General features: G+C 38.3%; 1 protein-coding gene across 1 annotated transcript in view; it reads right to left on the bottom strand.

Moving 5' to 3' along the window:
• The window catches only part of LOC139725005 (probable phospholipid-transporting ATPase IA), a 78,162-nt gene that overhangs the window by 44,991 nt on the left and 5,877 nt on the right, over positions 1 to 27,294 (bottom strand). Inside the window, exons 3-5 of the mRNA XM_071636096.1 lie at positions 25,581 to 25,679; positions 21,931 to 21,976; positions 18,946 to 18,986 (exon numbers count right to left, since the gene is read on the bottom strand). Of these exons, the coding sequence (XP_071492197.1) occupies positions 18,946 to 18,986; positions 21,931 to 21,976; positions 25,581 to 25,679 (186 nt within the window). The remainder of the gene's footprint in view (positions 1 to 18,945; positions 18,987 to 21,930; positions 21,977 to 25,580; positions 25,680 to 27,294) is intronic.

Below are 27,294 nucleotides of genomic sequence, written 5' to 3' on the forward strand. Positions count from 1 at the left end.
TCAATGTCTTGTAACAAAAAGTGTGCAAAAATTCAAGTTACTTCAAACAAAGTGTTGCATTAATTTCAAGTATTGAATCATGACAAATGTTCATACAAATATTTTTAGCAGTTCGACCGATAATTTATTAGCTAGACCCCAAAAAGCATGGTTAGTAACAGTACGGTTAGTAATGTTACATTTGTCCGGAGTAATTCCGCAGTTCATTTCACCCTTTTGTAATTGACAAAATGTCACAAGACTTCTGGAGTATTTAAATGTATTCATCTTTTACCCTTTAGCAAAACTTTGAGGAAAAATTTTCAAAGGAACCCACTGTAATTTACATTCAAGTGAATTTTAGCATCCCAAGTCCAACATGTACATTTTAAATGATGGTTTTAGATCTCGCAAAACCAACAAATACAAAGAACTAGATATATCGCTACGGCTACTGATATGCCTCCGCCATAATGCATGGTTCTCCTAATAGGTCTATAGTACAATGTCTTGACAATGTGTGATGACAGTTTCACACAATTGGCAAAATATTAAAATGACAGGTTTGACACAAATGTGCTGAATGTTCACTTTCCTAGAATTAGGTTCAATTGGATGAATGATTAAAATGTCAGAGTGCAGGTATTTGGGGAACTGATGATTTTTACTTGACTTTTGACATACTGCAGTAAGTCGCCCCAAAAAGTACAATTAGATTTTTGAATTGATAACACCCAATATGATCAACCTGTCTAAGTGCTACTTCAGGATCTTGAAATATAACATCTTAGCTCTATTTTGCAGAAAACCCCATTCCATTTGGTTAAGCGGTCACAGACAAATGTGGATTGTTGTAAAGCATGTCATGAGTCATGTCATGATTCTTCCAATTTTAGCTATTCAATGCTCTTGTGTTTGAATAATAGACAGAATTTGGACGGAAGAGATTCCCGACATCCTCTACAAAATTCCTCATTTCTCTTTGACCACTGAAGCAAATCGAATGGGGTTTTCTGTAAGATATGGGCAATGAGTTATAGTTTCATACCCTGAATTTGTCTTTAGATTGATTCACTATTTTTAAAGATATCATTGCGGAGGGCCCCGTTGTAATTTTTTTGGGGACATACTGTATATCAGGTACATAGTTGGCTGAACTGATTTGGTGAACTCTTCATTTAAACACCCTCTTTTAAAATGACAATCTACAAAACTACATGGTAATCCCACTTTATTACAAAATTTACCATTTTGTCTGCTAGTGTAATATAACGACTTGCTTATAGAATTATAATACATGGAGTGTCAATATCAAAGAGCTCATTATCAGACTCTGTTCGAAAAAAAGAAACTCATATCGATAAAGTCAAGTTTCTTGATGAGACTGGAAATGCTTTATTCACAGATCTCAGAGCAATAGGCAAAACATGGCAATAATGAAAAATAAATTGAATTTTTAGGCTATCTGTTTTATCCTGTCATTGAACAATACGATAATGATTTTTCCAGCTCCGTGAATGGTGGATCTGGACTCAAATGCCCTTGATTCGTATAAAAAAAAAAAAATCCATCTGTGATGATTCATAGAGACCAATGTAAATATAAATTGGCATCTATAAATAGCAAACAAAACACAAGGCCCATACACAAACAGCCTGACAGACAGACACACAAACTAACAGACACACACGCTCACATACACCAAAGCACAGAAATGCCACACACTTTTGCCCGGAGCTTTGTCAATCCCGCCCGTGGTGCCTTCCAATTAATTTAAACCAGTCGCGTTGATCGCACAAAATTCACGAAGTAAATGCCCAGGCAGGACTTTCTGTACCATATGGAGCAAGGGAAGCGTAACAGTTGTGCGCAGCGTAATACGCAAATCCGCACCTCTTATGCGAGAGGACGTCATTATCAGTCCTGATATATCAAGTGACGATTCCCGTCCTCCCATGCATGAAATCTATTATCTTTCCCCGCTCCCTGCCGCCCACCCCCCCCCCCCCAACAGATGACCATTTTCCAATCTACACCCTAATATCCACCATCTCTGCACATACCATCACACAGCCTACAGTGCAGCATGGTTGTAGCACGTGATATATAGATTGCAGTGATCAGTTGTCCACAAATCTATGCTGTAGCTATAGCTTAATAGTATCGGTAAGGTGAGGATTCAGCTTTTTACGTTTTGCAAGGTATTTAGAAGCCACTCTATGAAATGTTACAGAGCATACAATTCTAAGGGGAATTGAAAGTTTATTTGATGAAAATCAGTTTTGAAATGACTGAGATATCCAAAACATGGCAAAACAGAGAGATTTTGATAAAAGTTGTGGCCTGTTGCATTTTACTAGGATCACTTTTCTGGATATCTGAGCCATTTCAAGACAAATTTTCATCAAATAAACTGTGAATTCCTCTAAAAATTACATGTTCTTTCATATTTCACAAGAGATTTCTCATTATCTCACAAACACACTCACTCAAAAAAAAAAAAGTTGGAATCCTGCAGCCCCATCTATCAAAACCAAACTATACCATCCCATTAAAGGACAAGTTCACCTTCATAAACATAAGGATTGAGAAAATGTAGCAATGTTAGTAGAACATATCATTGAAAGTTTGAGGAAAATCGGACAATCTGTTCAAAAGTTATGAATTTTTGAAGTTTTTGTGCAGTAACCACTGGATGAGAAGACTACTGCAGTGTACGATGTCACATGCGTACAACAATATAAAGAAAATATCTATGTAAGGAGAATTTCACAAAATTTCATCTTTTGAAAAAAGTACACATTCCCTTGACACGTTACCGACATATGTCATGGGTAATATTATTCCCATTGCCTTTAGAAAGAGGCAAGTCAAATGCTCTTTTATTATGCGAAAAAAATGAAAATATGTTGAATTTTCTTTACATTTTCTTTATACTGTTGTACTCATATGACATCACAAGCTGTAGTAGTCTCCTCGTCCAGCAGTTCAAACACAAAAATTTAAAAAATTCATAACTTTTGCATCGATTGTCCAATTTTCCTCAAACTTTCATTGATGTGTTCTACTAATATTGCTGCATTTTCTCAATCCTTATGTTTATGAAGGTGAACTTGTCCTTTAATGCTGATTTCATCTAAAGCTGGACACTCACTACTCATCCTCCCAACTGACTGCACAGCTGTTCATGCTTTAATTATACGGTATGGGCACAGATGGTTTTCTTTTCAAAAATCTCTTCAACTTTTGACTATGTTTCTCCCTATCCCTTCCTCTGCCTCATTCTCTTCCAATCTTAACATCTACTTTATTTGACTATCTTAATCAACCTACTGTAAAACGAGGGATGCTCCTGTGCATTTTAATTTCGCGAATTTCATGAGAGCCAAGATTCATGAGATTAAAATGCATGTGAAAGTTCTTGTCTACACTATACGCATTGAATGTTAGAGGCAACTCGCAAATTTCATGCCCCGAAAAAGGCCGCCGGCTCCAATTCGCGAAAATATCTTGTTTTACAGTATCTATCAATCATCATATTTAGTCATCTACATGTATCTATAGTCAAGCCTGCCTCAGCGGCCACCTTTCTATTAGCCATACCTGGGAATCTTTCAGTATAGTTGGCAGCAAAAAAAACCCTATATCCATGAAACATTTCAGCAAGAGCAGTCTCGACTGCAAGACTAATATCATAGCCAATCACTCAAAATAATTACAACAATAATATTAATAATAATTTACAATGCTTACATAGGCCGTAACACATAGTGCATCTATTTCCCTATGCACTCAAATGGCTTCAGATGTCAGCCTGACCAAGCACACTTCTCAAGATTCTGATCACGACCTCATATTCGGTTTCCTACCATCATATTAGGGAAGGGATATTTATTCTCACTAGCGTTCTACCGCGGGATCCCGCAAATTTGCGGTAGGACGATTTGCCGAACGCGTAATACGCGCTGAACGTTTTTTTCCTCGCGCAGCGGCAGGGGAAAAAAAATCGTGCGGAGGAACGCGGTAGGACGCTGATCGTCCTGCCGCGGTAGGACGGGCATGATTCATTCTTCGTGTGCACGCAACTACGGGCAGATACTGAAGTGGTGCACGCACATCTTTTCCCCGTCGATCGGATCTCTGTGGCACAACCTTTGTAACGTTAATGATGCATGCACGATACACTCGTACACTGGCGCTGAAAATCTAGTTACAAACCTTGTTGTACATGTATCATGTTGTAGTGTATTTGGGCGGCTCGAGTGTGTCACGCGGGGTTAGTAACGGTGCGTTTCAATTTTTGAGTTCTCACGATCGTATTAATAAACATAATACACTTTCTTTCGATCTCAACATCAGCAAAACTGCGTTTGACTTGTTTGCACTTTACGAATTCTTTGAGCTCTGTCACAGCACGATCATGACAAAGTTTTGTTCAATTCTTTGGAAATCATGCTCGGCAAAACTGCGTGTGATTTGTCTACAAATATACAATCTAGCAAATTCTTTGGGCTCTCTCCAGCACGATCATGACATTTTTAAATCTAATTTTATCTTTTTAAAGTTTTTGTTCGATCTCACTTTCAGGAAAATTGCGAGTAATTTTTTTTCTTTGAGTTTGTACAGTACGATCATGACATGTGAAGTAAACTTCAATCTATCACACACTTTCTCATACTAGTAGTAAAGTTGGGCAAGCGTTTTGGAACAAGGAAAAAATGCTTGACCGAATCGGGCAAGCAAATTATTTTGAAGTCATCCTTTTCCCCCATATTTTCCCTGAGCTCCAATATCAATAAACCCATAAAAATCGAGCATACGGAAGCCCTAAACTAACGACTGTCTAGCGCTGCTACGCAGTTTCAACAACTTTCGAACACTTACTTTTCGATGAAACACGAACACTCGAGAGATCGCTATGATCGGAAGTACGAGTAGTTATACAATGTACTTGAATATTTATTCCATTGCAATTTGTGTGTGAATAATATTCCGTAGTGACAAAGCCCAATATTTTGGCAGTGAAAGTAGCCACAGCAGAGGAAACTGCCGTTTTCTGCTCGCCGTTTACAAGCTGTTTGCAGGTGAGTATAGGTGACCCCCTTGTAAACAGCCATACAGTACTGTAACTGTTTGTGCACCACGTGTCTGTAGAGCACGCAGCGAATTCGGAGAAACAAAACAGAACGCAGTCACGTAGACAAAGTTGTGAACACCAACTTGACCAAGAAGGAAAACATGAAAAATCCCACGATGGCAAGGTGCCAGACTTGGGGGAAGGGTGGGGCGGTAGAATAGAGAGCATTCAACAAAGGAAACCGCGCGCACTGGTGCATTCCTGGAGGTTATTAACAGTCTGGGGCCTGGGGGACCCGGGATGGACAGGTAAGGAAAGCAAATCGAAGACCGAGGGCGAAGACCAAGGATGTCAAACATTTAATACGATTCGTTATCACAGGCTATTTTTTCTTTTTCCTCTCATTTCTTATCTGTCTGATCTTTCATTTATCGGTAAAAAGAAAAAAACATTAATTGATGTCAGGATTCAAATAACTTTGTTTTTTGTGTGCCTTATTTTCTTTTCTACTGAATTATATCTTACCTCAATTATCACCACTGATCGGGGAAAAAACAACAGTAACTGTTCGTTTCTCACAGTTCACAATCCGAAGTTTTTTGTTTTTGTTTTTGTTTTTGTTTTTTCATAAAGAAAAAAAAAATGAAAGAGAGAAAAAAAAAGTTTCGGTTTTCCGAAGGTTCGCTTAACAAAATATGGAAAAAGAAGAAGAAAAGTTAAGTAATTTTGAAGGTTTGTTGATTCGAAAGCGAAACACAATGTGTAATTCTGAAGATTCCGCAATCCCGAAACTAATAGGCCATAAGTTTCGTACCACGCATGCCTATACATGAGAGTTCGTTCTAAGATTAACAAACTTTTTCTCAGATTTACAAACCCTGGGGATAATGCCACAGTAATATTCGTATTAACGAATCCTTACATTTTCTTTAACAAACATCTGGAGATTTTGCGTGTTTCAGATTCGAAATAACGGGGTCATCCCACGAGACCGACACCCACGACTCATACAGCCCACGAGTTCGACATTGAAAACAGGTCCATGAGTCATACAGGTCACGAGTCATAGAGCCCACGAGTTCGACGCTGATGGGCAAATGAAGTTCATGAGTTCGACACTCGGTGAAAACGGCTCACGAGTTCGACATAAATAAAAACAGTCTACGAGTTCGATGGATATACAACACGGGATTTAATGTGTCGGTCTCGTTAGGCCTTTTTTTGCTCACGTTAAATGGGTTATTCAAATACCGGTTTTGATTGATTGACTAAACACAGTCACGTGATGGAGGCACATTGGTTATGTTCGCCCATGGGCAGAGCATTTTTGTAATGCTCTCCCATGGGAAAACATTTTCACGTAAGAAATGACAAACGATACCAAACGATTGAACGATCATATTTTTCACGCAATCGATAGGATATAAATTTGCCTATTCCGTACAATGTGAAAATTAAAGCAGGTGACCGATAATTGTAATGCGTATGAAAGTGTGATAATTTGACTAACCCATATAGGCCTAATCTAACAGATAATGACTTTCGTTGTCGGGAACATGTACCAAACATTCCACCATCAGGGTTTGAAACACTATTTCGGGAGGCTGTAAGTTCCTCGACTTCGTCTCGGGACTTATAACCTCCCTCAATAGCATTTCAAACCCTTCGGATGGAACATTCGGTATTTTCCCTCCCCGCCAGTGGACATCATCTATGTCGAACTCAGGGCTGTATGACTCGTGAGGTGTATGACTCCTGGACTGTATATTATGTAAATATGACTCGTGGGTGTCGGTATCGTGACGTACATGAACCCGAAATAACGAAACATCAGAATTTCCTTTCAACGGAATAATGCATACCGTGCCTGAAAGAAATCAACCATTCTAAACCAAAAGATACTATACTTATTTGTTACGATTATATCTCTACGTTTTCCATACCTCCTTGTAAAATATCACTCACTGCTATATGAATACTCCTCGATAAAAAGTAAACTATGTCGAACCATGTATGTTAACTTATCTTGCCTTAAAGATTTTGTCTTTTCTTGATTATCCCTAATAACCAGAAGGTTCGATAATAAAAAAGAAATAAATATATAAAAAAATGAGAGGAAGAAAGGATCGAAGGTTCGTTCATTTGATAACGAAAATTGATTCGGTATACTGCAAGTTCGTTTATCAGAAAAAGTTTCGTACGACGTGATTCATTCTCTGATCAACGAATCTTATTTCATTTCCAGAGAAACGAACCTTCGGAATAATGCCACAAGTGGGATAAACGAACCTTGTTGATTATTTTCGGATTGACAAACTTCTATATAGTCGGCAGAGGGAATCTGCGTGTATCGGATTTGCAATAACGAACCATCGGCATAACGAACCTCCTTCTTCTTTTTTTTTTTGTCGGAAAATGAACACCACGCCTAGAAATCATCGATAGTGTCGAATAAGAATGAAACTGATTTCTTATACCTCAAAGATTATTCTTTTCTGAACTTTCTCCCAATGCCCGAATAAAAAGAGTGGTTTTAGAGCGTGTTGCTCTGAAAGTGCTTTATTCCAAAGGTTCGTGAATCCGAAAATGATGAATGATATGGCCTATTAAATTCTCCGAAGGTTTGCCAATCCGAAATGAAGGTTCGATTTTGTGATGGTTCGTTAGTTCATATATAATAGGGTACTGTTCGTTATTCCGAAGGTTCGTTAATCCGAACATTTTGTGGCGTTATTTCGAAGGTTCGGTAATCCAAAAATGAAATAGGGTTCGTTATTCCGAAGGTCCGTTGATCCGAAAATGAAATAGGGTCCGTAACAAACCTTCGGTATAACGAGCTTTTATTTCATTTTCGGATTAACGAACCTTCGGAATAACGAACCTTATTTCATTTTCGGATTAATGAACCTTCGGAAGAACGAACCTTTGGAATAACGAATCTTCGGAACAACGAATCTTCGGCCTAAAGAACCTTCGGAATAACGAATTGTAACCATATGTATATGTTGAAAAAATGGTGTTATGTTGAGGTGCATGTAAACACATAATTACAAACACAAGAACACACGATTCACGAACTGGAATACAATCGTAATCTCTATTATGATTGTGGAATTGATGAATTTTATATCTACTCCTGACATTATTGTGATGAAAGAAAAAATATCTGCTTTTTTGAATCTCTCTTAAAAAAATCGAGTGAAAATATTCACCCTTAAAGGAGTGAATACAAAAAAGAGTGAATTTCGAGTGAATTTCGAGTGAATTTTGAGTGAAAATGTTCATTTTCACTCGTTTTAGAGTGACCTCAGGGATCACTCCAAATTCTTCGAGTGATCCCTGAGGTCACTCCAAAATGAGTGAAAATGAACTTTGCATTCAATATTCACTCCAATTTCACACTAAATTCACTCTTTTTGTATTCACTCCTTTAAGAGTGAATATTTTCACTCGATTTTTTTAGAGAGTACGTGTGTGCGGAGATGGGTTAAGATGATAGGTGAGTGGTCGAGTCGCGACTTGATAATGTTTTCATCAGCGTATACTCCATTACAAAAAGTTTTAAAAATGGAGATATCAAGGAATGAAAATTAAATGAAAACACACACCTATACAGAATCACGCACATACCCGTTTAAAGCTGACAGAAGGTTCGTTAATCCGAAACACACAAATTCCCTATAATACCTAGAGAATCCGAAAATGAAAAAGGGTTCGTTATAATCCGAACATTTGTGGCGGTATTACGAAGGTTCGTTATTCCGAAGGTTCGTTAATCCGAAAATGAAATAGGGTTCGTTGTTCTGAATGTTCGTTTATCCGAAAATGAAATTGGGTCCGTAGCGAACATTCGGGATAACGAGATTTGTTTCATTTTCTGATTAACGAACCTTATTTCATTTTCGGATTAATGAACCTTCGGAATAACAAACCTTATCACTTTTTCGGATTATCGAACCTTCGGAATAACGAACCTTCGGAATAACGGACCTTCGAAATAACGAACTACAATCGGTAGGCGTAAATTCACACACGAATACACGATATACACCAAGAGACGAACTGGAATATAATCGTAATCTGAATATGTGGAATTGATTTTATCATTGTTATTTTCATTTTTTCCTCTTCCTCTCCCTTCTTACGAAACTGTGATGATGAAGAAAAAAAATTCTGCTTCTTGTATACTATCCACACTTGTGTGCGAAGGTAAAGTGAGGGGTACCGAGTGGTCAGGTGTCGGGGTCATCCAACGAGACATTGGACATTGGAGTAGTGCATACAGATGAGGCTTATGAATATGTCTTACGGTATTTTTTGAAAAAGTGGACCTTCCAGACTTTTATTTTATATTTATTTATTTATTTACAGTATTTATTTTTTGGGGTGGCGTATAATGTATACGCACCCTAACACCACCCCCGCTACGGGCCTGCTGATCCTGATCATCCTCTTTGAAATAATGGGCTGCGTGTTCCCCTTGTCATTTATCAGCCCCTTATTCTCATCATCATTTTATAACGATGACCCCCCCCCCCCCCCCCGTCTTCGCCGCAGGTTATTCACTGCTGTATAAGTTTATCTTAATTCGATTAAAGGAGTGGTATAATATATTGGGTGATTTTTTTTTTTCATAGCAAGATACTCACAATCAACCTTTATGAAATGTTGAAGAACATACAATTCTAAGAGGAATTGAACATTCATTTGAGCAAAATCTATTTTGAAATGGCTGATATAAAAACAGTGTAAAACAAACGATCGTCAAAGTGGGTCTAACTTTTCTTGAACTGCTTTATTCCACCTCCCTGATATCTCAGCCATTTAAAAACCAATTTTCATCACTAAACTTTGAATTCTTCATAGAATTATGTGTTCTCTATTATTTCATTAGAGATGTCTCATCTAAAAGAAAAAAAAACATCTAGTCCCATCTCAAACAAAACTGTACCATCCCTTTATCGAACCTTTCCCTGTGGAATAATGAACTGTCGGAAAACTCCACAAAGAGTCCGGATAGAATTCCGCAAAATACTACGTGGTGGCCATATTTTACTCTTTCTTTACACACCGATCTGCAATTCCAAACGGTAAAAACAAATGCCAGTCCCTTCCAGTCAAAATGGGATGATGTTCGTTGTTCCAAAGGTTCGTAATTGAAAACAAATTTTCATCAAATACAACTTTGAATTCCTCACAGAATTATGTGCTCGTAAGCAGAAATTAGTAGGGACATACTCAGCAGCTCCAAAATTCGTATTTTGCCCTAAGAATAAAGATTCCTATGTTCAGCGTTCATTGATTGCTTTATGTTATATCAAGGACGCAATATCTGATCTCCAAATGCTTCGGAAGGGGGGGGGGGGGTGCGGAAACTCCAACTGCCTTTCAGGAGAGGGGGATACTTTGATCTTCTCAAGCGAGCTTTTGTGAGAGCGAATGCAAAACTTTGTTGGGTATTTTTAATTATCGTTTACAATAAAACATAGACATGCATTGTTTTCAAGCTTTAACTTTAAACATCACCATTTCCGAAGTATATTATTCCAGTTTCTTTTCCCCTAACTATAATCTGAAAGTCTGCCACATGCATGATCGCTAAACGCCACGCTTTGCGTGGATGTGCCGAAGTACGAAACGGTTACAGCTCGTTATTCCGAAGGTTCGTTATTCCGAAGGCTCTTTAGTCCGAAGATTCGTTATTCCGAAGGTTCGTTGCTCCGAATTTCATTTTTGGATTGACGAATCTTCGGAATAACGCCACAAATGTTCGGATAAACGGGCCCTTTTTCATTTTCGGATTAACGAGCCTCTAAGTATAGGGAATTTGCGTGTTTCGGATTAACGAACCTTCAGAATAACGAACCTTCGGAATAACGAACAGCACCCGTACGAAACACGTGGTTTCACTCAATTCAAAGGAATGAGGTTATTGCAAGTTCGATGGATCGAATGCCCCTCATGACTTAGTTGAAGAGATCAAGAAGTCTTTTACGAGCAAAGAAATAAAAATGAGAGAAAAGAAAAACCCCGAACGAAAGTTGCTAGCCAAAATATCTAAGTAAAATTTAGTGGAAATTTACAGTATATATATAATAATATATATATATATTTTTTTTTCACAGGTGAAGTTCCTTCGAACTTTGAATAGGGATACGCAGTTTTGAGGGGCATGAAATTGTCATGATTTTGCTGTCTAATCGGGTACATGTATAGCTCTCAATAAGCATGCGGCTGCATAACATTCTCGTAGTGAATTTGTCTCGGCATACGAGACCCTTCATACTAATAATATTTCTGTAATTCCACTTTTGATTGAGTGATTAATCAATCCCTTTTATAGTTCAGTGAGCATTAAAATACTGGTATTCAAGCATATATAATCGACTGTTCGATGTTGTCTAGTATGGGCCAAAAGAAAAGCTATACACAATCATGATGTGTTGCTTAGAATCATGATCTTTGCAATTACAAGCTGATCGTTGTTCGATCGATGTTTCCAGGCTATGTAATACGCTGTTTATTACCAGAAGTGCGCGCATTCTTTCGTCCAGCACCTGGAGTCTGGCAACTGTTTTTGTGAAATGCCCACAAGTGTATGTTGTGTGTGTGTGTGTGTGTGTGTGTGTGGGGGGGGGGGGGGGGTCAAGTTTCTTCTATCCGAAGAGACTGCATACGCACAATCGGCTCTTCGCTTTTATTTTACTGTCGTCAATGTTTTTTCCCCTTATTCTTTGCTGGTAATAGCATTCGTAATTTAACCGAAAATAAAAAAGGTCAAACGGTTGGTTATTCGGCAATTCCATCCAAGTTGTAAGTTAGTTTATCATAAAGAGCAATACATGTACATGTAATAGTATTTGACAATTACAACAGTGAAAGAAATGATCAAATTTGATCCTGAAATTGATCCTAATGGCGATGTAGAAGAGAGGGAAACGTGGCAGATGGAAGGATTTTTTTTATCATTGAATTTTTAAGAAAATTACAGATCACCAGTATATTTCATGTCGTCAAAACTATATCGTGTTTTTGTGTTTATGTCAGTGCGTGTATGTGGGCATACGTTTACTTGCGTGTTTTAATTCAACTCTCATCGTGTATTAATATCCCATAATTATAATTACAGCAATCTGCGCATCCCGAGAAAAAACTGAAAGATGTAGCATCTCCTTGCTCAAAGTCTTGTACTACGCCTCCCCTCCACCACCCCACCCCTCGAAAACCAACCTAACATAACATAGTGTGTTTGAAAACACCGCTGTGCTTCTCAAAAAAAAAAAAAAAATTAGAGAAGAAAACAACTGTACATTTCGCGTCGTAACGTGTTGATTGCACGTCGGTCTCCCACCACTCAAAGAACATCTTACATGACACCGTGGGAGCTGAACATGAAAGTTGCGTTCTTCCCAGGCACGCACATGTTGAATGACAGCACGTGGTTATTGCGCACCTCTTCTTCTGCAATAGACTGTTCACAGATTTTCTTGCAGACTGACTTGATTACAGTTGTTCTCAATCATTCAACTAGTGTGCGGTACGCGTTTCTCTTCATATTGTTATGGTGCTGTTAATAGCCTGCAGCTGCAGGCCGGGAAAACAACAGCGTGTTTGAAATGGAATTGTTGGGAATATATCACAGGTTACTACTGGTTTGAGAAGAATTTGCTTTCCTGTCTTCCAAAGTGGTATGTACAGGCAATCTCCCCTAAAAGCCCAACCAATTTAACGTAAAATCCAGCGATTTTCTTGGGATTGCAACGGGTATTTTAGCAGCAGCCTATACTCCTGTAATGATAGGGAGATCAGGAATGAAATTGCACATCGTTTAATACAACCTTGGGCGTCCTTACACGCGGAATGAGTTGCCGTCGAGGCGTGGTAAATATTCTGTAGGTGTAGTATGTACCAATAAGAACTAATTTCCGTAAAACAGTATCCCGACAGTGAAAAGAACTGCCGTGTCGGTAAAATAATGTCAATGTGACGATCAAGCTGTAATTACAATGTACAAAATACAATCTACACAACTACAAGAAAGACATGATATTACATTCGCTCATCAGAAGTGAAATTCATCCACCAAAATTTACGTCTAAAAAGGCGAGTCTAAGGAAGGTGTGTGACCAGGGAGGTGTGCTCACCTCCCTGGTGTGACCGTGGCACATTCCGTATTCTATGTAAATAATCATAAAGTTGTCAAAAATGCAGCTTCACGATGTTCTTTTTGTGACTTGTGTTTTGTTTTGTCGGGTTTTTTTTTTTTCTTAACAAAGGAGCTTCGATATTTGAAGCTCGTTTTTCCCATTGGCATTTTAACATGTCATACGTTGCACTCTCGCTATTCGATTGCCTGACAAAGAATATGAGTCACGTGTAGATATTTTTTTCAGTGATTTCGTTCATTTATATCAACACAAGACTCGCGAATTGTCATGTCACATTATATAGCTCATTTCACTGTCGTTAAATCAGGATTCAGGTACTAACTAGCCTAGACCTACTTAATCATAATCACTTCATCCTTGGATGTAAATTAGGGCCTACACTTTATTTTTTGAGTGATCCCGATAGAATAGTGTCTCAGCTTGAAGGTTGCGCGACGATATTTTTCCACCTCATTTGTGATTAAACTGGCATCCATACGGCCACAAACGATTTCAAGCCGTGTAATTCTAGTCTTTACGATATAAAAATGGCCATACGCATCGTAGTACACCCCCAGCTTCTGGCTCTCGTTGGTTGCGTTGCTAGCTGCTCGAATTCTCACTTCTGTTGATTGGGATCACACGGCGTACAACCAAACCGGGCTCCCACACACACACACACACAAAGCATGAGACGTGACCAAAATGTGGCGGTAGAACGCGGAGGGACGCCAGTCGTCCTACCGCGGTAGGACGATCTCTCTCTTACAGAAAAAAATCGCCAGCGCGCACATCATGTCAGATGCGCCTATATACGCGTAAAATCGTCCTCGAGCGTTCCATGCGTCCTCCTGCGGTAGAACGCTAGTGAGAATAAATATCCCTTCCCTTATTTTCACCTCCCCCCCCCCCCCCCCCATACTGACTATTGCATGAACGCACTGCCTGCTGATGCAAGAAATTGGAAGCCGGCAACAAATTTAGGAATCACGTCCTAATGGTGCCCTCATTTCTGTTCAGTAGATGCCGCATGGTGTCAGATTACCCTCTATTTCAGCCTTGATGAGTCAGAATGATAAATTTAAAAAAAGACAGAACAAAATCCTCCAGTACTTTCCTCACCAACCTTCAACTTTTGATATTTCATATGGCATTCTACGAAAGCTCATTCTCTAAAACTACCATTCTATCTTCTTTACACTACACTTTGATACATTTGTAGATCTAGAAACAAGTAGGGCCTACAGTCCACTCTCAGCATATTAAATATCCTGGAACTGCAGACTTTAGTCTGACGTCAAGGTAACAGTGTAAGCAGACTTTAGTTTGACGTCACGGTAATGGTGTACATACAATGTTATTGTGACATCAGACTCTCAAGTCCGCTTTTCTAGGATATTATACTGAGGTTGGACTGTACCAAGGATACGGGGAAACCCCATCTGTTCCTGTAGTCCGGCACAAGCCTACATACAGCTATTATGACTTTTGACCAAGGTTGCACCAATAGAAAATGACACTGCTGTCACTATCTCTGAAAAACTTCAGAAAGACATATATACAAGAAATTTTCTTTAAGGACACATACAGTTACATGTATATCTCAGATCTCAATGCCTAAATGAATTTAACAGCAAGTCCAAGTCATGTTCGACTTGGCTAAATTGTTGGTTGGGGTTTATGTCAGACAATAACATATGAACATCATTTGAAGTTGAAGCTTGAGGATCACAAACCACATAATAATACATTGCACACACTTTTCACAATACAAAACCAAGAGGGAAAAAAAAAAGATCAGTTCCATATTCTCCATATCTTTTGATTTCGCAAGTCTTTACTGTCAGAAGCAAAGCAGAACGGTATACTGTCTAGACTAGAGTCAATCATTTAAACAAATTTCTCAACACCACCCTGGGCCTTTAAATCAAGATTGCTGGTTTGCCACATTCTCTACTGTACATCATAAATTGCTGACTCAAATCTGTCTTCCCTCTCCGATCATGATAAAAGCTAAAAATGTTTCTTTTCTTCCTTCCCCCTGCGCTCACATCCTGATAAAGGCTGTATTGTAAAACTAGAAATGTTCACACACATAGAACTTTCGCAAGATGCCAAGATTCACAAAAGTTCTGTCTACCCAATGTTTTAATATACAAGTGGCAATTAGCAAAAGTTTCATGCATGAATGTTTTCCCCTAAGAGTGGTTGCCATGTAGATCTAACATGTTTGACTGCACATGAGTTACTGTAAAACTAAAATAGATTTAGTCATACAACCAGTACTGTCATGTTTGATTGCACCTGTGACAAGGACTCAAAATTTGAGTCAAATTATAGAAGGTCTAAAAGTTTCCAGCCCGCTTCCATCATGTATCCTGTCATGCACACTAGTTTTTTTAAAACGCTGCTGTTGGAATTTGACTACCAATGATGCAGCTACATTTGTGGTGAGTGCTAAGCCCTTTCTACACTTGTGTTTCTTAACCCCATACTTTCTCTGACCCAGGACTATCGTTAGTCCCGTACCAATTTTTAAAGCTTTTTACACTCGCCAATAAATCCCGTACTAAGCTCTTGTCCTGGGCTAAAGAGAAAACTGACCTTTTTACACTCGTTTTTCTCAGTCCCGTACTTTCCAAACCACATGTATATTCATGATTACGCTGTGCACTGTACAAGTACACGCACACACCGGCAGCACTTGATTACCTCGTTTCTGATTGGTCAGTGGGGGTCGGACTTCGTCTCCGTCGCTTAGCCCTGGATTATTTCTTCGTTCTGTTTACACTCACTTGCTAACCATGCTTTTTTGCAGGGCCAGATAAAACGGGATTATCGGTGGGGCTAGCCCACTTTGACAAAAACAAGTGTAAACAGGAAGTGGGCTAAGGAAAGTCCAGTACCAACGGTGGAGCTAAGGCCCCCCTTGGCCCCACCGTTGGTACTGGACTAAGCAAAAATTTGCAAGTGTAAAAAGCCCTCTAAAATGCTCAGGGTGTGTGGCAGAGAAGAGATCAAAGGGTGAACAACAAAAAGTTTCAAAGTCATGTGACCACCCTGGGAGGGCAAGAGTAACAAGAGACGAGGGGGGGGGGGGGGTCACGCGCTCACCTGAGTATCGCAAGTTCAACTTCCATGCATTCTTGCAGACTCTTATCTGAGAACATTGGAAACTTGTGGTAGGGGTAGCTTTGAGAATGGGGGCATGGTGTCCATTTACATATTCTATCACACTGGTAAAAATACCTGCCAAGTACACTGTACTTTATAGAATGTTGGATTATGCAGCTTGGGAAAAAAAGACTTAAAGCCCTATCACTTTTAATTAGAACTAGAGAAAAATATTATTTAATATTCCTTAATTTAGGAGGTTTGGACCCCTGGGGCCCCCAAGGAAAGTACGGTGCCCATTCAAACACTTTGAGATCTTATCCCTATAGATGGGAATGCTACTTGACAAGTTTGATGAAAATCCATTATGTTGTTTTCAGCGAGAAGATGAAAATTTAGGCCCACATTTGGACACCCATCCCATCCTGCTTCCTTGGGTCAAAGGGGGGTGGGGAGGGCACATCTGATTCTGCCATGAACAAACTTGAAACAACAGTCATCAATATACTGACTCATTGTATTAACTTAGCTCAATCACTTCCAGTTCTAGAGAAAATCTGTAAAGATTCCTTACAGGGGGGGGGGGGGGACCCCTGGGCCCCCAGGTTGGGCATGGTGCCCATTTGATGGAATTGAGATTCTATCCCCCTAGGGATGCTACCTGCCAAGTTTGGTGAAAATTGGTGACAGGGTTTTCAAGAAAAAGATGAAAATTTACAATTTCGGTCCAAATTTAGGCCCCCTGGGGCCCCCAGGCGGGGCATGGTGCCCATTTGATGGGAATGAGATTCTATCCCCCTAGGGATGCTACCTGCCAAGTTTGGTGAAAATTGGTGACAGGGTTTTCAAGAAAAAGATGAAAATTTACAATTTCGGTCCAAATTTAGGCCCCCTGGGGCCCCCAGGCGGGGCATGGTGCCCATTTGATGGGAATGAGATTCTTTCCCCCTAGGGATGCTACCTGCCAACTTTGGTGAAAATTCATATTGGCATTTTCAAGAAAAAGATGAAAATGTACAATTTGGGCCCCATTAGGACCCCTCCAGACCTCTCCCCTGGGTCCCAAGGGGGGCACCCCTGATTCCGCCATGAACAAACTTGAAACTACAGTCATCAATGTACTAATTCATAGTATTAACTTAGCTCTATCACTTCTGGTTCTAGAGAAGAAGATTTTTTAAGATTCCTTAATTTTGGGGGGTTTGGGCCCCTCTGGGGGCTCCCCAGGTGGGATATGGTGCCCATTTGAACAAATTGAGATCCTATCCCCCTAGGGATGCTACCTGCCAAGTTTGGTGAAAATCGGTCAAGGGGTTCTCAAGACGAAGATGAAAATGTAAAAGTTTTCGCACGCCGGACGACGCACGCCGGACGAAGAGCGATCGCAATAGCTCACTTTGAGCTAAAAAGTCATGGTTGTTCTTTTTTCTACCATGCTCAAGATTGCTTTCGACACTCCCATGATAAGGCCTGATACTCCTCTCCTTCCCCTCTCCTCATCCTCCCCCCCCCCCTGCAATCCTGGGGGGGGGGGGCATAGATTGACAATGTGAATAATTCCTCTAGAGTCACATATACACACAATATCACATTTAATGGTTTTGTTACCAGCAAGGGTCATTCAAAATTCATAAAATCATCATGATTCTCAAGCAAAGAAATGAATGAAAGTAGATTCATTTATCATTTAACAGATGAATAATACATTCCTCATTCGTGAGTTCACCAACACTCCGTAGAGACGGTTGTATATATAGAAACAGGGCTCTGGTTGTTAATGTGCAGCATGGCTTATCCATACAGGGGTCCGAATTAGTCTGCTATACTGAACTTTTACTTCAAATTAACATAGAAACTAGTTGCTAGCCTCAAAGCCCTAACCTTTCATTGTGCTGATGTTTAGCAGCAATTAACACTTTCTTCCTTGGAAGGATGTGCACACCTAGTGTACATCTGCAGGCACATGTTCACTGTGCCACAGACTACAGCCATCATTTGTCACTTATCATCTGCATGTGAAAATAGAGTCTGATGAGGGAGACTACCACTCTCTTTTATTAGCTCCCTTAGCAGTAATTGCTACGAGGTATGAGTGTCAACGACAAATGCACCGAAGCTGCAATTAGCGCGAGATTTCTATCCGGCGATGCAAAAGTGCATGACCGAAACGAAACATTGCGTAAAACCGCTCAGGAGAGCAAGAACAAGCTACTAGATTTATTGCTTTCTCATACAATGCAGATGTTACATCAGGGCAAAATTCTCACGCTGGCAGATTTCAGGCGGTTTCCAAGAATTGGGATTGCTTTCAACTCCAAAAGGAATGCATTTACTACTACATTGCAAACCAACAGCAAAGCTATGTTGTCTCCTTTTGTTATTGTTTTTGGAAGTGCATTTTAGTTTTTGTTTTTGCGTCTGCGTGTGTGTGTGTGTGGGGGGGGGGGTTTGGGGGGCTGCCTTTCTGCCTAAAAGCACCTATGAAATCATTTTGTAAATGTGCGTAAAGCATACTGTAACTCACATCTTCCTGCTATGAGGTGAATTGGAGTTTAACCGTCTAAGATTACCAAGATTACGGACGTTATGATGTCACACAATAAGAAAAAACAAACATGTATCACTTACCTCTCGCCATTTGATGTGCACAAAGGATCCATTTCTTAGAACTGTAAATGAAGATAAAATAGATCTTATATGTAAGGGATCATACCCGGAGTAAAATAAGAAGCTAAAACTTGACAATGCTTACAGCATAAAATTCAAATGATCTGTACCGGGTATCTTAAATCTAATGTGAACAGATAGGAATACCCTTTGGTGTCGTTGACAAAAAATGTCACCCACTTGAATTAAAATCAGACAAGTAAAATACAAACCATGTTCCAGTTGTTGGGTTTTTTAACAGAAAAAAATACCAACCAAACAACTAATTTCAAGATTTAAGCTGAATTTCCTACAAGTGACTGATTCTGCAGTGAAGAGAAAAAAAAAAACACACAAAAAAAAAAACTCTGAAAAGATTGGTACTTGCACCACAAACACATACACACTTTACTTATTTATACCATATGCTGTAAACAACACAAAAACAAAATTTTGTGCTAATTTTCGTCATTCGGTGCCCCTCAACTACGTTCAATTTAAAGAAGTCCATGATACAATATTAGAGAGCAGCATGACACAAGAAGCCTGTATCGTCTCCTTTACTGATTCATAGTGTGGCCATGAATATCTGACGGGCAAAGATCAGACACATCGATGTACATCACAGTCGTTGTGCGAGTCGTCAAAACGCGAGTGTGACATCATAAATAGGAAAAGCCCCGTTGCCCGGCAACAGCGACTCACTGCCCCGAGGGCCCATCACAGACCCTGTAGTGCATCACTGAACAGCTGCAATATCTATTTGGGCAGACTTACATCTTGTTTGGTTCAGTTTTGTCTCACTTATCTCTTCCTTCACCCCAATGCTACCCCCCCCCCCCCATCTAACTTTTGCATATGGCCCTTTAAAAAAAAAGTCATGTGCATTAAAGGGGAGTTACAGTTTTGGTTGAGATGGTGATTCAGGTTTTAACTTTTTACAAAATAATTGGAAACCACTTATGTGAAATCTCAAAGAGCATACAATTCATGAGAGGAATTCCAAGTTTATTTGATGAAAATCAGTTGTGAAATGGCAGAGGTATCAAAAAAATAAAATAAAATAAAACAAAGAGATTCTAATAAAAGATGGGTCCCACCTTTTATAAGGACCTCTATGTTTTTGGATATCTCACTCATTTCAAAACTGATTGTTATCAAATAAACTTGGAATTCCTCTTAGAAATGAGTGCTTCTTGATATTTCATATAAGTGGTTTTTAATTATCTCGCAAAAAGTTAAAACCCAAATCCACATCTCAACCAAAACTATACCATCCCTTTAAGCTACAGACAGGAAGGCAGTGTACAGAGCTGAGTATCAATTTAACTTATGCCCGAGGTAATAGAGGCACTATTTATATACTGCAGTCTGAACACAGGCATACTGACAAAAATAGCACGAAGACTGGAAGGTTCAGCGAAATTCTCTAGTTACCTCTAGTAAGTTCTTGTTTAGCATACTGCATCAAAGCCACCAAGGCAAGGCACAAAACTGGTGTTCTTCTGAATTACCATTATTATGATTACTATCGCTACCAACCTTATCATAACAGTCATTAAATTATTCTATAGTTATGGCTATATTATCATAAACATCATACCCCCTAATTATCATTATAGATGTTAAACAGCTAATTCAAAAACAACACTGCAGCAGGTCTGTAGCTTTGTGTCTCACAAAATTTCGAAGATTTTGCATTCAAATGTTTGTACAATCAACAAAGCACTGCCTATGCACAAACAAAACCTTTCTACTTTCACAATCATAGGGATATAAAATTTCTTCCTTTTTTAATAGAGGTCAGCTCTGTATTAAAGGGACTGTACAGTACTGGTTGAGGGGAGGCTTCAGCTTGTAACGTTTTGCGAGATATTTAGAAACCACTCTATGAAATGTTAAAGAGCATGCAATTCAAAGGGGAATCAAAAATTTATATGATGAAAATTGATTTTGAAATGACTGAGATATCTAGAAACACGGAAAAAACAAAGAGATCCTCATATATATCGAGGCCTGTCAATTTTAATACATGTAGGATCGCTTTTTGTGGATAACTCAGCCATTTCAAGGCTAATTTTCATCAAACAAATGCTGAATCCTTCTTGAAATTACATGCTTTTTCATATTTCATTAGAGGTTTCTCATTATCCCACCAAAAAAATGTTATAAACCTGAATCCTCACCTCAACCAGTAATGTACATTCCCTTTAAACTTGCCTGTCAGCCTGTCTCCAAGAACAGAATTTCTTTCTGACGCACAATACATCATGTGACTTCTTCGTATTACAGTGAAAAAAATAAAGAACAGCTCTTCAAAATAAACAAGGAATTTGGACCTTCTATAAATGACAGGTGATTTTGATCTTGGGATTATGAGCTGAAACATTTATGGCATATATTTATACACATCTTCTTTTACAGACCTGACATGGACTACCCTGACCAAATTTCATTCTTGTTGTTACAAAATATTCAATTTTAATTCAAACTTTTCTTCTTCTTTTTTTTTCATTTTTCAACATAATATACAACATAGTGATCAAAAATTGGACATACATTTAATGTAATACAAATAGCAAAATTAACAGTATGTCTAGAAACATTTAAAGGAAGCCTTCAAATACAGACCTACATTGTATAGTACACATTCTGGGGAAAAAAGATAAATATAGTAATACATTTTTTTTTTTTTTTTTTTTTTTTTAATGAGGAGCCCACTCAAAACACTATAGACTTGTAATATGTGAGATCTTCGGAAACAAAGAAGAAAAAAAAATGGTGAAAAGCTTACAACTACAAACAGTGCGTGAGAAGAAGAAAAGGGAAAACAAAATAGACAGATGAGTAACATGGAGAAGGAAAAAGGAAAGTAATTTAAAGTAATATAGAAAATATAAGGCAATAGTTGAAGGAAATGGACATGCACATAAGATGTAAAATCCTGACCCCCTCTTGCTGACTTACCTAAAATTTTTCTGTTGTTAACTTCATCGTCTGCCCGATGTCTTTTCTGCATTGGAGGACAAATAGGAAATACACTGATGAATTAAGAGGAGGTTGGTAATTTGCATGCTTTGTTCTCTTTGTTTATTTCATAGAGTGGAATGAAACCCAAATATACATGTGGATTGAGTGAATGCAGTAATATTAGTAGAACATATCAGTGAAGTTTGAGGACAATTGAACAATCTGTAGAAGTAGTAGAAGTATTACATACTGTACTTCGGCAGGAATTCCAACAAAAATATTATCAGTATAGGTACTAAATTATGCATCATTTATCTACAAAGGTAAATAGAATAATAAAGGCAACCAGAATATGAATACCATTTGGTACTACAGATTAAGTGGCATAGTATGTTATTTAGCTTCCTTTTGTTTCTATGTAGAGACATTAAAAAAAACCACACTAAATGAAATCAAATGTCCAACGACTACAGAGTCCAAGTAGCTTTAAGGACACTTCCAATGTTAATTTCAAGGGATGGAATGTTTGCCGGGGAAGACAACATGGCACTAACTGTATCAATGGCATGAATCAACACGAAGGAATGTAATGGAGGAAGACATGTAACAAGGGGCGGGATGTGATGTAAGATGGAAGAGGCCATTACAAATGCCATGTTGATGGGAAGACGAGACTACTGCTATTTAAAGGGGGAGAGTTCAGCCTGTAAATAAAAGTCACATGATGAATCCGCTGCCCCTTTTTAGTTTGCACATTGCACATCTTTCAGTGCTTGACAACTCTGCCTAAATATCTTAAATCTCACAGAAGTGATGTAAGCCTTTACTTGTCATTGTTTGTAACATCTTCAAACAGTTCTTCAAACCCTTGTAACTAAATAACCCACTGAAGTCTTACAATGATATTAATGTTATATCTCATTATACATCTAAAATATCAGAAAAATTGAAATGTGCAGTGACTTCTGCAAATATTATACAAAATACCCAATATTCAAGCTCTGTTTAGCTCAAATGACTGTAATATAGTCACTATTAACAGAGCTTTATTTGAGGAGAGAAGAGGACTTGTAATGAGCGTTACAGGATCAGTTAACAAACATTAAACAATTTGTGAATCTCAAGCAATTGCCAGAGGACCTTAGGTTGTCCAAACTTCCTAAAATATTTGATTAATATAATTTTCAAATCACTCCCTTCTTCCCCCCTCCCCCTCCCTCAACCACCATCACAAATTTGTCCCTTACTCTATCTGCGTGATTATTGCCATGACCACACACTTATCTAACCTTTGGGGATTGATTGAAAAATCATAAAACTTTCATTAGCTGATCTTGTGATGTTTACATTGAGTCATCTATTCCTTGCTCAAACAGATCATAAAATCTGATAAATCATGACCCCAATCACAGGGTCACTTCAGCTGTGATGAAGATAAGAAAGAATAAATATTGTGTCATACACAAATTTGACTCCATAATGACCCAATGACAGTGGCCATAGAGGTTCGGTACAATTTGTGGAAAGCAGGTAGTGGCAATACCTAATTTGCCTAATCATGACAGGTTTGGACATGAAATATTCCTCCTGTTTTCAAACATGATGTAAGTTTGGACAAAATCAGACCATGCTACATAGCCAATATTGAATGTACTTTTAAACAGCACACAGGCAAGCCTGGTTGACCAAACATCTTTTGAATACTGTAAATGCAGAGATATTTGGGTTCGAATCCCGATGGAATCCCATTTTCTTTGCTCACTTTTCCACTAATAATTTAATTCTTTCTGGTCAGTTTATTCTGTCTTTATTTGTTACAAACTCAAAAAGCTGCATCACTTCGGTGATCCCTCGCATTTATCCCCAAGTTGAATTATCCTTCGGGTTTATGCCAGGTTCAAGTGTGTGCGTGTGTGTCACACACAAACACACTGCTATAGCTTCTGACCATCCGAGCATTGAGAATTAAGGGTTTCTGGGACGAACACTGCACTAGGGCTTTCTATAGCTCAGTCGGTAGAGCACCGGTCTAGCAATCCGGAGGGCTCGGGTTCGAATCCCGATGGAATCCCATTTTCTTTGCTCACTTTTCCACTAATAATTTATATTCTTTCTGGTCAGTTTATTCTGTCTTTATTTGTTACAAACTCAAAAAGCTGCATCACTTCGGTGATCCCTCGCATTTATCCCCAAGTTGAATTATCCTTCGGGTTTATGCCAGGTTCAAGTGTGTGCGTGTGTGTCACACACAAACACACTGCTATAGCTTCTGACCATCCGAGCATTGAGAATTTAGGGTTTCTGGGACGAACACTGCACTAGGGCTTTCTATAGCTCAGTCGGTAGAGCACCGGTCTAGCAATCCGGAGGGCTCGGGTTCGAATCCCGATGGAATCCCATTTTCTTTGCTCACTTTTCCACTTACATTAATTTTGGCGGATTTTGTGCTACATGTACTTTTGGCTAGCCTGAATTCTGAAACCCGTACAAATATTTGAACAAGTTGAATTGTGCACTTTCTCAGCTCATAAATACTACAGTAGTAGTACAATTCAATTCAATTATGTGACAAGAACCTGATCTAATACTGTTAAACTAGCACAGAAATAAAAGCAGGCAGACATTTTTGCTCACTTTCATGTATCACTATATAATCTAAATGTCTCCATTTTGTGGAATTAAAAACACATGATATTCATCTCACCTGCCGAAGCATGAAAAATAACTTGCGCGAAAAATATCAGCTTTTGCAGTAGTGGTCAGATGATGAATGTATTATTTGATTTTACAAGTAAGAAGGCACTACTAGTCATAATCAGTTTGTGGTAGTGTGGCAAAGATAATCAACTTTATGAAAGACATCTCATCAAATATCCTCAAATGATGTTTTGCCCATTTCTCTGTCCCACTGTTAACATCATTTCCTTGTCTTTATGTCTCCTCCTCTCTTTACATCTTATCTACTTTTTTTTTCATTGATAAACATGGCTAGCACAGTAAAAGGCAACTCCAACTTTTCTTTATCTTTCCATGTTTTTGGTATTCCAGTCTTTTAAGTCTTTGAATCATATGAGTACTGCATTTCATTTACTAAATAATTTCTCTCTCTCACACACACACTGTCTTTATTCCTATATACCACTCACCACCTTGTCTTTATAAAAATCAACAAATTTCTCCATCTTTTTAGGTAATAGTGCTTTTACCATGTGAGTCTATGTATTATGAATTCTGCATATATATATATATATATATATATATAAATATATATATATGTATAAATATATATATATATATATATATATATATATAAATATATATATATATATATATATATATATAACTTAAAGAGCTTCTCTTTCTCTCTCTAGTCTCTCTGTTTCACTTTCTTTTGTAATTACCACTCTTCTCTGCATATAAATTATAGTTTTTATGACTCTTGATATCTGGACTGTGTTTTTCACAACTCTCAGACAAAACACTGCCTATGATAGAAGCGTATACATGGTGGATCAATAAAAGATACCTACTTGAGGTTTATATTACTGCATCTAAAAATAGACTACAATAACAAGATCATATCTGCAGGGAAATTCAATGTCAGAGTTAGCCAGAGATAATGAGATAGAGCCATCATTTCCACTCACGATATCTTCAACGATTTCCTTGATGGCTGACACCAGCAGGATAAATATAAGCGGGAGAAGCGTGGTGTAGCGACCGGTGGGTGAGACGCTGGGAATTTGCTGGTGAGAAAATGTGGAAGAAAAAAAACCACGGAGGTATCAGATGATGTGCAGGAATAACAGAACATTTAAATATTTGGTGAGAGGTTTGCTGATATTTGATGTAAATACGGGGAGACGGAGATTAGCTAGCAAAAGTAAGATGAGTATATTGACAGAATTGTGAACAGGCAGCTTGGATTTCACTAAATGCTGCCTTTATAATATGGTCTATACTAGAAAAACGTTTTGTGCGGGCAGTCCAAAAGATCAATAGCTTTTAAAATATAATAAATTGAACATATTGAGACTGAGGTGGGACCCCCTCCCCCCCCCAAAAAAAAAAACAACAACAACAACAACAACAACAACAACAACAACAACAACAAACAAACAAAACTGACTTGGGAAATGTTCAACTTATATGATACAGTGAGCATGTGCTTCACATACTTTGGTCAGAGAATCTAATTCTACGACTGAAATGTTGACTGTGATTTTCAAAAACTGGGGGAAGCTCAGTTTTTCATTATTATTATTATCATTCTGGGGTAATTATTCTTGTGGATTAATGAAACCAGAACCTTCCAAGTTGCCCACTTTTTCATATGTGTGTGCAAGCACCTGCTATAAAGATAGTAGACTCCTGCACTTTTTTCTCTTTCACTGAAAATAATTGTATCATTGACTTTTTTCTTTAAATTTCAATACATTTTTTTAACACTTTGATAATCATTCATTGTGACTTTTAGTGCTCATTTACTTTGTATAGTTTTGTTCAAATATGTGCAGTGTAATTCTATGTATGACTTTCACGAACAAAGCAGAAATAAAAATCAAACAGACCTGAACTGAAGAATGACTCATTGGAAATAATTTCATTGTCAAATTTGCACGATTCCAGATTTCAATGATAGGGTATGGTAGGTTGCAGTGTGTGTGAAAATGGAAAATAAGTCAACTGAAACCAAATGCATCAAGATAAAAAGGTATTGTCTCTCCTATCCTTTAGAAAGAAAGCAAAGTCAATAATTAAAAAAAAAACCACTGAAGTACCGATCGAAATACACACAGATGCATTTTTTTCTTTTACACACAATCAAGCTCAATTTGCAGTAAAGTGGTGTATGTTAAAATTTGATTTAAAAAACTAGACGGGTGCCATATAAAGTCAAACTGAAAAACAAGTTTCTTTAATATCTTCCTGGATATTACATTAAGGAGATAACAAAATGGCACAGGAAAGGTAGATAGCTGTATTAGACAATTATCTGAAGTAGGTGAAAACAGTTTCATTTTCTTAGATAACAATATCACAAAGTATGAATAAATCTCAGCCTGAGTATACAGGACAGGTCTTAAACAAGATTTTATGCAATATCAACTTGGCATCAAGTTTCATCTCCTTTTTAACCCGCTGAGGTCGGGCTGATTTTGCTACAACACACATTTCCCATAGACACCTGCCCGAGTATATACTCGGGACTCGTCTTCAACGGGTTAATGGGATGGTATAGTTTGGTTGAGATGGGACTTCAGGTTTTCAACTTTTTTGTGAGATATGCCTTGGGCATACAATTCTAAGAGGAATTTAAAGTTTATTTGATGAAAATTGGTTTCGAAACAGCTGAGATGT

This window comes from Diadema antillarum, unplaced genomic scaffold (genome assembly GCF_040938485.1).
Source record: "Diadema antillarum isolate AM-2024a unplaced genomic scaffold, OU_Dant_1.0 seq00000009_RagTag, whole genome shotgun sequence".
NCBI classification, from domain to species: Eukaryota; Metazoa; Echinodermata; class Echinoidea; order Diadematoida; family Diadematidae; genus Diadema; species Diadema antillarum.